The sequence below is a fragment of the Carassius auratus genome, chromosome 31, assembly GCF_003368295.1.
Source record: "Carassius auratus strain Wakin chromosome 31, ASM336829v1, whole genome shotgun sequence".
Lineage (NCBI taxonomy): Eukaryota > Metazoa > Chordata > Actinopteri > Cypriniformes > Cyprinidae > Carassius > Carassius auratus.
The window spans coordinates 21858019-21871460 of NC_039273.1; the positions used below are offsets into that span (position 1 = coordinate 21858019).

Genomic DNA, 13442 nt, shown 5'->3' on the forward strand with positions numbered 1-13442 from the left:
AATGTGTCTGCAGCTGTTTTAGTGCTGTAGTCTCCTAATGGCTGTATCCCAAAAGACCACAGCTGGAAAGCATCTAAAGTTGTCATGAGTAAAGTGAGTGTGTGAGGAGCTGACATTTAATATTTATTCTCTTAGGGATTTAATGAGTCATACAGTATTTGCAAATGTTTCTATTTTAATTCTGCTGACATTTAACTTTAGCCATGTTTTTGAAATCTGGCTTTTACCTCTGATTCCCTATAAGCAAAAGCCTGAAATGTGCTCAAATGGCCAAGTTTAAATTACAATTTTCAAATGGAACATTGATTATCAGGATGCACCAATTTTCCAGGGAAACTATGTTGTAACTCAACAGGTTATGAGAAGAGGTAAATTGGGGCGTTTAGGTGGATGACTTACAGGCACTAATTAATTTTAATTAAAAGCATATCACTGAAGCCCCAGTGCGTGTGTTCAAAGCAGAATATTTGAGTGATCCTGAGTTTTATCCAGAGTTTGCACATCTGAAATTATCTGCAGCATCTCTGTGCCTGGGACATTAACATCATCCAATTCCACAAGGTTCTGGTCCTTTACACGACCATAATCATTCAGAACCAGTGCAGTCCATTAATGACTAGATTTAATTCAAGTACTGTTTACACAAAGTGCAAGATGCACACAAAAAATGGAAGATTTTAAAATCAATACCTTTTTTTTGGAAAACATTAGCAAAAAGTCAGAAGTTTGCTAGTGTGATTTCAGTTTCTGAGAACCGTTAATCTGTTATACACAGAATTTCAGTTTCACTGAATTAATGTCCTTTTGACATTATTTTGTTGTGTGATTCTTATTGAATTTGTTTTGTAATTGAATTATTTTGTGCATTTTTCTGCTTCTCTCTATGCTGCTCTGTCTAGATGTATTCAAGTAAATCCATGCTAATCTGTTCACATAAAGTGATAAAACATAGTTATGTTACAGCAATGAGATAGCACAGTACTTGGAAAAATAAAATTTTAATGCAATCTAAAAGACACATGTAATTATCTTAAATGTTTTGAATGTTATTGTGGAGTTACTCCATAACCTCTGGATGCCTTACCTGCGTGCCCAGAAGGTGTGTGTATGTCTGTGACCAAAACTGTTTGTCTTGAGTACTGATATTGTCTGTTATTGTGATTAAAAAGTGTACCGTTTCGCCTGCAAAGTTGAGAAACCTCAAAAAGTATAGAGTGCAGGGAAATTAAAACCAATTGATTCTTTACATTCAGTTCTGTTATAATTCAGTTATAAAAAAATATATTTTACACTAGAAATTCACAAACTTTGGTTTGGAAACCTTTGTGTGGAAACTGCGGGAGATGAACTTCTGATGAAATAGCAATGCTGGATGAAAATAAATTATACACATATGTCACAATCATGGACTTGTAGCTGGAGCAGGGGGAACGTGCCCTCGAGGACCACACCAGACTATTTCTGGACATTGCCAACAATACCAGCTACCCAGACGACATGCTCTGCGCGTTCTACATAGCATCCTCAACACCGCGTGCAGAGCGCGATTGTCCGGAGATGGTCCTCGAAGGAATTTCATCACCTTTTGTGAAGTGGGTACTGGTGAGAAACGGATCCCAGTTCACTGTCTGCCATGCTGATGAGGAACTCATCAGACCCACTCCGGACCCAGAGCCCAGCCAAATACCACCTTGCTGCTTGGATCAACAGTCAGAGCCCACCGCGACCGATGAACCATCGCCTAGTGAAGTGACAGAGCTGAGGATCACCCCAGAGCCAGGGGCTCATGGCACATCTGAACAGGTACATGAGCCGGCAACAATGCCCCGCCATGGATGACTGTACAGTGGAGAGCGAGGGTATGGAGGAATGCCCCGCACACACCATCCCTGAACCCCCGGACTGCTCAAAACTCCAACCCAGCCTCCCTCTCCCACCACCACTTCATCAGTCCTCACCACCACCTCCGCTGTCCTCTGTCAGCCCATCTACTCACCTTCAGCCCACCACTGCTGATGTGGGTTTTCCGTGGGTCTGCCAGTTTCCAACGGCGTTGTGGATGGAAAATCCCTTGTCTCTGCCTCCAGCCTCAGAGTCCCAGACTCTGTCTCTGCACATCAACCCAGCGGCTTCACCATGGCTCCTGGCTCCCTCCTCTCCCCTGTGGCCCATCAGTCCACCAGCTCCGCCCAGGTTTCTTCATCCCTCTGGCTCTGCCTTGGTTAGTCGTTGACCTGTCATCCCCTCAGGTGTCCACTCCTCCGGCTGTGCCTTGTCGATCTGCACCACTGGCTCCGTTGGGCTCCTCCCTTCCTCCAGCTCAATCTTGGTCCTCTGTCGCTCCAGAATTCCATCCGGACTTCAAACTGATTCTGCACATTAAACTGGCAAACCCACACTATAAACCTGAGATCCAGGCTCAGACTACTCTCAACAACTTTACTGTCAAGATGGGCTCAAGGGCCAGCTGCTTGCAGAGATGGTGAACCTGGTGTAACGGATATGCAGATCATCGATTCATGTGTTTAATTCAGATTTTCCAAATGAAACTCTTTTTGTACCAAGTGCCTGGCCTGGCATATTTACGATGCCCATGCGAGCTTCAAAGAAGAAATGAAAACCCCCAACCACATTCCAACACTGGAGACAAAGGAAACCTTTCGTATAAGTTCCTTACTTTCATTTTATTATTAATATGTATTTTAATTATGTTTATGGATTGCATAAAATGGTTAATCCTTGTTATGTGAAGAGTATAAGTTGCAAGCTCATACTTTAGGAAATGTCTCTCCTCACTTTAACCTTCTCAAAGAGAGCCATGTTTCTGCAACCCCCACTTTTGCAGGTTGTAAAAGTTTACGACCACACAGGACAGGAGAGAAGCCAAATCACTGGCTTCTTTTGAACAATGCATTCTATGGAATGTATTCATTAACTTTCTGTTTTTATGTTTTATAAATGTATTACGTATTCCCTTTTGGTACATTTAGATGTTTCCCAACATCTGCAGTGTTATCATGTGTTAAGCAAATCTTTAAATGTGTAATTCTACATTTGAATGTAACTTCACGTTTTGATCATATATATATTATGTTTAGTCTTGTTCTAATCGTCATGCTCTGACAGACCCATTTATCTAGAACAAAGTAAGGAAATGTATGTAATCTGAAGTACAAACTTGCTAGAAATATCCCTGATGGAATCGGACAGGCCCTAGATCAGGCCCTAGGGGTTGTCTCCACAGAGACAAAGGAACTTTTCCCTCCGCTTCAGATCGCGGACTTTCATTGGCTGTTTACGCGAAAAAGGGGCGTGAACTATTTCAAGCTATAAGAATTGACCAAACAAGGTCCACCTCTCTCTTCTTCCTCTTTCTCTCATTCTCCGTTCTCGGACACGCTGCTCTCCAACGTTGCTTCCGCGCAGCCATAGGCCGCGCTCATAGCGCAAACCCCCTCAGCACAGGGGCTGAGAGAAAAAGCCATTTTAATGGCTCCTTTAGAAGCTTTCGTTTTCGTTCTTTTCTTTTCTTTTCTTTACTAAGTTTATTCAACTATTCGCCTCTCCACGCAAGGAAGACGAATTCTGGTACAATGTTTGTTGAACCTTTCAAATACCACGTGAGGACAGAACAAAGGACCACGTGCTCCACGCTCACGCCAAGCGCAGCGTGCACGCGCGTCACATGGCCTCCGTTTCATGGCACATGGCTGTTTCAACGGAAACAGCGCGCAAAGCTCACAAGCTCGACGCCGATCTCACGCCACGCTCACATTGGACACTTTTGAAAGTATCACTTTCTCTATGGAGATTTAAATGCTGCTTTAAAGTGTTGTTATGATCTGATTTGTTGTTGGCTTCCCAAAAGTTACTGACTATGATTTTCATACCTGAGCTCCTTATGTGATCTCATTCTATTCTCTCTCTCTCTCTCTCTCTCTTTTATTTGGATTCGTTATGTATTGTATAAAGCTTACTGTTTGTATTGTCGTACGCATATTTACTCTGTGTGATTTGTAGTTTGATGTATTACTAGTTTAATTATTAAAAACCCATATACTGACGATTGGCTTGGACTCCACCCCACTCACATTACGAGTCACTGAGATGTCTGATCTATAGCTACAAGCTCTAAATTTAGAAACTAAATTTATCATAAGGATAGGATAATATTTTCATGGCCAGAGAATACTTTTCCTTGAATTATAAGGCGTGATAACTTTATTGAAAATTGATAGGTCTACAGTGGTTTGCTGGACATACCACGGTTTGATTTGCAGTAATTTACAGTAAGAGATATCACAATAATTGATATGAAGAATGTAATATTGACATATTAATGAGTAAGTTACAGTGCTCTGAGATATAAATTAATCATATTCCTGATTAATTATTCAAATTCCCTATATATCATTTGAGTTAATTATTCTGTAAGACTCATTGTTGTTACACTGGAGAGACCAGACCTCGAACATCTCAAGGTGCATGCGTGTGTGCTGTGCACTAGTCAGATCTGAAACCCTTTTGAGTGTTACTGATGGTTATAGTAACTTCTTGGGAGACAACATGCTGCTGGAGAAACTGGAGAGCCCTAAACACAGCTGCATAGATTGAGATGAAGTTTTGTCTGTTTTCAACCATTTTTTCTTGGAAAATTGAATATGACTGAATGGTATGGAAATCAATTTCAGTTTGCCATTATCAATATGCAGGAAGTCCTTTTGTCATGTGGTAAGAACCAGTAAGCACAAAGTGATATTATTGTGAAAATATGTATGAGTAATAATGCTGAAAATTCAGCTTCCTTTCCAACTCTGCCTGGAGCGCTGCTAAAGTAAGCACAAATCTTGAAACATAGATGCACACACTTGCTTGAAGACCTGGGGCTGTATTACAGGAACACCCTAACTTACAATCCTGTCCTGTACATTTAGTTACCATGGTAATTTTTCTCAGGAAACAGAGCATTTTCAAATCTTAAGTCAAGAATTTAGATAGGACGTTTCTGTAACACAACCTCTGAAGATTATCACCCAAGACACTCCTGGTGTCTTCCTGCAGACAATGAGCTTCACCAGTGAGTAAAATCTGTAAAAATTCAAGAATATTTAACATATTGTTTGTCTGTTGCTGAACTTGCCATGGAAAAAGCCTCAAAAGAGGGCAACTGGGTAATATACTGGTGTGTCTTTCTGTATGTTACTTTGTGTATGTGCCTGTGTATCTGTGTATTTTATATTTGTTAATTTATGCATGTATATCATATAGATGTTTGTGTTTCTTCTAGAAAGTTCATCTGGTGGCAAAGTGGCTGGGAAATCTAGAGAAGCTTCTTGAACGTTGCTGTGTGAACAGTCACCAAGACTACAGAGTATTCATGAGCGCAGAACCTTCTCCCACTCCACAGGAACATATCATTCCATAGGGATTCCACGCTAATGAGCCTCCCACAGGCATGCTGGCCAACCTACACGCTGTTCTGGACAACTCTGATAAGGTAAACAAAATGGAAAAAGTTGCATGTTGTGCTGGAGGCCCCACCCATTGTAAATCCTATTGGTCCAAAAACCATGCTTCATTAGCTGTGTATTAAACATCAAACATTCACGTTGGCCACAATTATTGGCACCCAATTATTGCAATGTCCTTTTCCCAAGATAACATCTTTGAGTTTTCTCCTATAATGCCTGAGTGTGAAGAACACCTGACAAGAGATCAGACACCATTCCTTCATACAGAATCACTCCAGATCCTTCAGATTCTCTGTTCCATGTTGGTGCTTCTTCTCTTCTGTTCAGCCCACTCATTTTCTACAGGGTTCAGATCAGGGAACTGGGAAGGCCATGGCAGAACTGGGAAGGCCTGTGTTGATTTTGATGTTAGTTTTGGATCAATGTCCTGAGGGAAGATCCAACCACGGATCATTATAAAATTTCTAACAGAGGCAGTCAGGTTTAGATTTCTTATCTGACGATTTTCAATAGAATCCATGATACCATGTATCTAAACAACAAGGCCAGGAAAAAATAGCCCCACCACTTTAAAGATCCAGCAGTATATTTAACCATATATGCATGGGGTACTTTTTATCCGTGTTTGCAACAAACCCATCTGATGGGGTTGCAGCCCAAAAAAAGCCAGTCCTGTTTGAAGTTCCAGTCGTGTCTGACAGCTGAATATGTTGGAGTTTGTTTTTGGAGGAGCGAGGAGGATTTTTTTTAAATCCTCCCGAACAACATGTGGTGATGTATGGGCTGCTTCATTTTTTTTTTTCTCTGACCCCAAGACTCCTGATCTCTTCAATTCTCCAGCTGTGATCTTTGGATAGTCTTTGCCCACTCAAACTTTCCTCTGCACCGTGCATTAGGAAGATATAAACACACATCCTCTTCCAGGAAGATTTGTGACATCTTTAGTTGATTGGAACCTCTTAATTTTTGCTCTCTATATAACCTCTTAATATTTTCAGTGCTTCAGCTCTTTTCTTACAACAATCTTGTTTTGCAAATCAGAACTACAGTATATTCTTTGGTTGATTAAGGACATTTGGCCTTTGTGTTCCTCATATTTATGATTCTGTGGAGTAGAAAGTCATGGCTGGACAATTTTGTACTCCTAGTTGAGCTGGTGTGCTAAAAAAAAAGGTAAACAAGAAATATTTAGAATTTCTATTTCTATTTCTTTAGAATATTAGTGGAGGGTACTGTAGAGCAGAAAGTAATGGAAGTTATATTTTCAAACTAATACAACTCACTGTCTGCAACTGAGATTTACATTGTGTTCCCTTCTATTTATCCATTCCATTTCTTTGCTTGGTTAAAAAGTCTTACATTTAGCCTCATCAAACCTGCTGAAACCCTGTTTTTCCATAAATAATCTTGTGCAACGTTGTAAATTAAGCATTCTGTCTTTTATTAATTTACACAGTTTTGGTGACTTGTTATATTCACAATATACAGCATAAATATAATACATACCAATATATCCAAGGAAGAAAACATTCTAATCTGCTATGTCTTGCATTGTATAAAATACAGTGTCAAACATTTAAAAAAATGCATAAAAACAATTTCGCGAACAGCACTAGTTTTAAAAAGTGACACTGTACAAGATGTTTAAAAGAGTTTGTGCAAAAGATCGCAATAGGATAGTAGGATAGTATCTCTCTCTTGTTCTTTTCCCACACTGGGCACATGTCCCACAAACACCCCTAAGGCAAACCAACTCTGGCCAACTTCCTGAAACACCAGACATGACTTTGACCATCTCACAGGAAACTGTTAGGTCATCGCATGCTGTGATCACAGCGGTCACACAAGCCAGACAGGACAACCAATGACATCTGTGTGATGGCAGATGAGGATTTAAAGCCTCTCTCGCATACACTGTTATTTCACAATGCTCCGCCTCCAGATTTCAGCCTACCAATCAGATTAATTCATTCACATTAGAAGCTCTAAATCTGGTGGCCCTATGAGTAAATTAATAAATTAAGACATGCATATATTTTTTCTGCTTTTTTTGTGTTTTTTTTGTTTTTTGTTTTAGCTGACAATAGGAAGACTGTGTGTTTCAATGCATCTCATTAAATGTGAATAAGTGATTAATTCAACTAACTAACTTTGGTTAAACATGCAGTCCGTCTACACATGAACTCAATGCCATGTCATACTGCAAGACTAAAAGTGTGCATTTTATGGGTACTGTTAACATAGATCTATCATCTGGAAGGCCAGGGATGACTGCTGCTACCAAACCTAGTGCTTTCACCTCCAGATCACATTATCCAGATATATTTCTACAGATAAGCACTGCTACAGCTTCAGAATTAAAGAATCTTCTAAAGTGAATCTGTAAATTGCATAAATAAATGAGGACAAAAAAGCATAAAGAACACAAAAGGGCTTTTCACAGGACCAGTTTTAACCCTGGGTTGAGCAACTGTCCAGCACTACATGAAATCAGGCATTAACCTTGCTTTAACTGCTAGAATCCAAAGGCAACAGACCACCAATCATATATAGTAGTTATACACCAGTCTTGATTTGTCATGGCCGACTCCAATACTGTTTTGTTGTTATAATTTTTTTTTAAAGCAGTAAAGATAGAATGAATATATGAGTATATGAACAATGTGTTTTTTGCTCTATTACAGGGCGAACTCTCAGTAGTCATTTAAAATTAGAGGCAAATACTGCATTTGAATCATGATAAAAAAAAAGAAGATTTGATTTAAATTAGATGTCATTTCGAAATATGAAGCAAAAACAGAATGTTCTGACTAGCACTGTGAAATTATACTGCATAAAACATATCTGCCCAAAACTGAAACAGCAGATGGGCTGAAGGAGATGCAATTTCACTCTATGACAGAAGGTGGTGCTTATGAAACAGCATCCGATCTTGGAGCAAAAACAAGCTGGTTCAGATTCATGGCCATTTGAATGTTGTCTAACATGAATTGTTTCGGGACAGTGATAAACTGTTTGTTCTTGGCTAAAAGAAAACATTTATTTTCCATTTCATTTTGCATGTGGAGTGGAAAATGAGTCATCAATTTTCCAGAACGTGTGGGAATCCTGGTAATACAGCTCAAACTGCAACCAGAGTGGATCACTGTGGCAACCTTTCCACAGATGGACAAGAAGTTAAGTTGTTTTATCATAAATTTGCCTCAGAAATATGCAAATAATATCTACCCAGGGTTAAAATTATCCTCTAAGTGTTAAAAGCCCCAAAGTGGAGTGTTTGTGAAGTGTTAGGACATTCATCTTTAAGGTTTAAATTGCCCAACATGAGGGCCAAAGTTTTGTCAAATTCAATACTGAGACATGATATTGCAATACTGACAATGTTACAATGTTTAGTTGGCTCTGAACGGACAGTGTGTCGTTTGCTGAATGTAACTTTCCTGTGTAAATCTGATATGGGCAGAATAATGTGATATTTGGAGATGATGACAGTTTGATGATGAGACTTTGCTTTGCAGAGTTCAGTTCAAGTAAAAGATTCTTCCTGAATACCAGGAAATTCGTAGTTAATTAAATACATACATAAATCTCAAATAAGTGATATAATGACAAAAACCAAGCTCATGTCACTTGATTACCAATGCAAATGTGTTTTTAAGAAACATGCAAAAAAACTAAAACAAACACTGCATTTCTTCCCCAGCATGCATCTTTCATTAACATGGTTGTATGTCCAATATGTTACTTTCTGAACACCGTTTTCATTTATATATTTACAAAATGAACAACCTTTAGACTGACTCATTCTGCATTAATGCATCTGTTCACCAGCTTTTGTTTGACTCCTCTTAAGGTAACTATAAGGGACATGGAAGGTCATTGTCAGTTCTTTGCATATGACTCTTCGGTTTTGTGTTTTCTACCCTGAGTCTAGCTGTAGCTGCTGTTGTTTTGAAGGGAGGAAGTTAAGCTTACTGAAGATTTTGTTCTGTCTATGCATAGTTACTTGATAGCATACAGAAGTTTGACTCCTCTATGAGGCATTCTTCTTCAAACCTCATGATTAAACACTGCTCTTACTGTATATGCCCCTGGGAATTCTGTTGTTATTGGATTCTGTTTCATGACCATGAAACTTTAACCTTTGACTTTTTGTTACTGCCCTGGAAGGCCAGGATCAGAGGAGGGCCTGTGGAGACCCTCGTCCCACTCTGGCTTTGCCACCAATGGCGAGGCCGTGTTGACTTCAGAGTTCATCATCGTGGTAACAGCAGGCGTTGGAGTCTTTGGCTTTACAGACGTTCTCTAGATCATCAGGACTCTGCAAAGAATAAAAACTGATTTAAAATGCTGCTATTTCTGCCATTTGAACGTTGTATGCTAGTGTAATTGCAAAGTCAGTCAAAATCAACTGCAATCTGGCAAAAGTTTTTTAATGAAATGATGCTTCACAGAGCAGTGGACAAATGCTTGTACTGTTGATAACATTGTGCTACTGTTTGAAATGGTTATTGTTTCATATTGCCTGCTTTCACATAGGAATTTTAAAAATAGTATGTGGTAGCGTTGCTAGGCAGTTGCCAGGGTATTTCCAATTGTTGCTAGTCAATTATAAGGTAGGGTGAATATATGCCCTCCTCATTTTTGAAAAAGGTATAATCACTGCATACAGTAAAGTTACGGCTTATGAAAATGAAAATTTTTTATATAATTAAATGTTACACATGTATAATACAATTATTCTGAAATGGTAAACATTTTAATGCAGTTTTAATTACATAATGTTCTAATATATGTTTTGCAATATAATTTTGATGCAATACTGTTTTGATGTCTTTGATCCAGTGGTACCAATTTAATATTTTTTAAGTCGGGGTCAATAATTATTAGTTATAATAAGTCAAATTATTATAGGTATTAATTATTACAATACTATATGGTACCCACAGGTATACTAATGTTAAAATAACAGCTATGATTTTGAAATTTCCAATAACATTTTATGTTGCAGTCTTTATTTATGTGGATGAGGACATCAATTTATTTAGATTTGTAATAAGTGATATGACTGCGTTATGCCTTAAATGTCTGTCTTGTTAGAACTAGGATCAAAGTTATTTGTTATGAACTGCTTTTTATTATGGAAGTTTTGCAGAGCTAAAAAAATATATTTCAACTCAAATCAATATTTTGTGTGTAATTATTTAATTTACGTGGCAAGTAGCCATATAATATTGTATTATACAGAGTTCGTTCACTGATAAAAACCAGCAGGATGCATATTATTCCTTACAAAATATAAGTGAGATTTCTATTAAACTTGTCCTCTGAATTTAGAAATATCCCTGGTTTCTTCTTCAGAGATTCTGAACACAGCCGGTGTGTTACCTGCGTCTGCATGGCTGTGACGGGCTGCACGGGTTTGTGGTAGTCTGGAATGACGGCCACACTACTGTACGCTGGAGGTCCCAGAGTGGTCTGCCTCTGGAGCAACTGTAGAATAGCCTGGATGTCTGAGGTCATCTGCTCTTCCAGCCTACAAACACACACATATATATTGACTCTGACCAGCAGATGGCGCCAAGTACCATTCTATAAACAGCACAAAATGTTCTGCATGATAAAGTTGATGTTTCAACTCATATTCTCTTGGTTTACTCTCTCATGTGACCTACTTTATCTCATGTTCTCTCTCTTTCACCTGTTTAGGTGTTCCTGCAGTACATCCAGTCTTTGCTCCATTTCGCCGAATGTGATGTCACTTTCACAGTCGTCTCCTCCCTTTCTGTCTTGAGATTTCGCTGAGTCATCTGCATTCCCACAAGGCCATTCTTCAACACACACATCTAGAGAAACACAAAGTCCCAGTGCAATTAATCACAGACACATACAAACACATCAGATACATACAAACCCAAATGAATCCGACATATGTATGACGGATTAGTTTTTTATGTTGTCAATTGTACTGCACACACACACACACACACACACACACACATATACACATGTATATATAGACACACACACTATAACAAAAACACATGGCACCATAACAAGACAAATTAGATATCTCATACACACACACACACACACACACACACACACACACACACACACACACACACAAACACATCATTAATTCTCTCCACACTGCACCAGTGTCCCCTAATATAACAGCTGCAATACCCGGAAGCCAAACAAACATGTTTGTGTTTGCCTAAACAAAATATTACACCAGGCTCAACCTTATCATATGCTCTAGCGCCGTCTTGTAATATTTAGAGATTTGAAGAAAAAAAATGAGAGAAGGAAAGATAGAACGAGAAGCTTCCTGGCTGTGTAATTATATCAGCAGTCACTGTTCACACATTTAAAACCTGTTCTTTACAGTACAGTCACAAAAAAATCCAGCACTTCGTGACTCATTGCTTTCTTCTAGTTATTTATAAATTCACTTTATATACTCAATCTGACATTGCAATTTTTGCCAATACTTTCTATAAAGCTTGTGTATACAATGCATTTTATATATAGGTTCATAGAAAGGGTTGCCAATATAGATAATACCATAAAATACACCTTAAGCACATCAGTGGAATTTCATGGTCAAAAAAGGTCCATCATCTATTGTCAACATTGTAGAGATGTATGAAGCACAGCTCACACAGAAGTCACTTTCAAATCACACAGCTTTCTGTTGGTCAACTTGGTGAATGTGTGATCAACTTGAATCAGAAATTGCATGCGGAAATCTTTCATAAAATTTCAGATCACATAGATTCAAACTGAAATCACTAGATTTTATCTGCAAAAATTTGTTTTAAAAAAAGTGATATTTAGTTATTAAAAAGTTATATATTTTTGCAAAAACATTTTTATGACATCACCAAGGGTTTTCAAGCTAAGGCCAATGGAATGTAGAAAATGTGACCAAAAAAAAAAAAATGTTTTTTGAAGATTAAAGACAATGTAGTAGAAGTTATCACATTGATTATTTATGTTAATTTAATATGTTTAGCACACACAATAGTTGTAAAACATGTTGCGCTGAAATAATAATTCTGAAAGCATGTTACAGATAAATCTGGATTTTAACAAAATAAAATAACATGGATCGTAGGTAGAAAAAAAGTAAAAATAAAAAGGAAACATTCTCTTGCTTTGCTTTTTTTGTTTGCTCTTGCTTTGTACTGTTACAGTATAAAATATAATTAAATTTAGAAATTCTCTTTTAAGTCTACATGAAGTAAAAATGTAATTTATTTTGACCCAGTAATTCTTTTAAAAAATTATATAATTTGATTTTCCATTGAAAATACTCTCTGGTCATGTATGTCCGATAATAATTTGATCCACTTAAATCCTGCCCCTTACAGTTGGCTGCAAGCTTGCATTAAGATCTGCCTCCATTCAATCAGCAAATGATGGATAAAACCAAATCCCGCACTATATTTTTTACGTTTCTGTTTTACTCAGATGTATTTCACAAGTAAAGTGTTACTGTAGGGCATCCTGGAGAAAGAGTATGTTATACCTTCGTGAAACAGATTGTTTTCAACACAGTCTTTAGAGTATGAGTCAGGGATAGTGCTCATGTTGACATGAATAGATCGACTCAAAGTCCTGGCCATCTCTTCCTCACCCTCCTCTTCCTCTTCCTTCTCCTCCTCCCCCGGTGACGTGTGAACCTCTCGATCTCTTCTTCTTTCTCTGTCTGTCCTGCTCAGTCTGCTCGGAGAACCTGAGGGAACACAAGGTCCTCACAGAATTACACACAGTTCTCACGGTCACTCTGCAGACTGCACTTTGAACAAGGAAAAGATTTGGCTGGGATGAATAATCCAAACAGCAGGTTACACAGGGACGGGGGATAAAAGGGCTCTTGACCGTTCAGGTGAAATCTGGCACGTTGCAAACATACAAGAACAAACATCTGTCTGTGACCAACAATCACCATGACAACAGCTT

At 38.4% G+C, this 13442-nt stretch overlaps 1 protein-coding gene across 8 annotated transcripts in view; it reads right to left on the reverse strand.

The window, feature by feature from the left end:
* Nucleotides 1-6891: 6891 nt before the first annotated feature.
* The window catches only part of LOC113050843 (potassium voltage-gated channel subfamily H member 7-like), a 54011-nt gene continuing 47460 nt past the window's right edge, over nucleotides 6892-13442 (reverse strand). For 7 of the 8 annotated variants that reach the window (XM_026214218.1, XM_026214216.1, XM_026214215.1 and 4 more), the window contains 4 exons: nucleotides 13009-13215; nucleotides 11173-11317; nucleotides 10860-11007; nucleotides 6892-9792 (listed from right to left, as the gene is read on the reverse strand). In XM_026214218.1, coding sequence (XP_026070003.1) covers nucleotides 9718-9792; nucleotides 10860-11007; nucleotides 11173-11317; nucleotides 13009-13215 — 575 coding nt within the window. In that variant the 3' untranslated portion in view covers nucleotides 6892-9717. The remainder of the gene's footprint in view (nucleotides 9793-10859; nucleotides 11008-11172; nucleotides 11318-13008; nucleotides 13216-13442) is intronic. The other variant, XM_026214217.1, reaches the window with a different exon arrangement.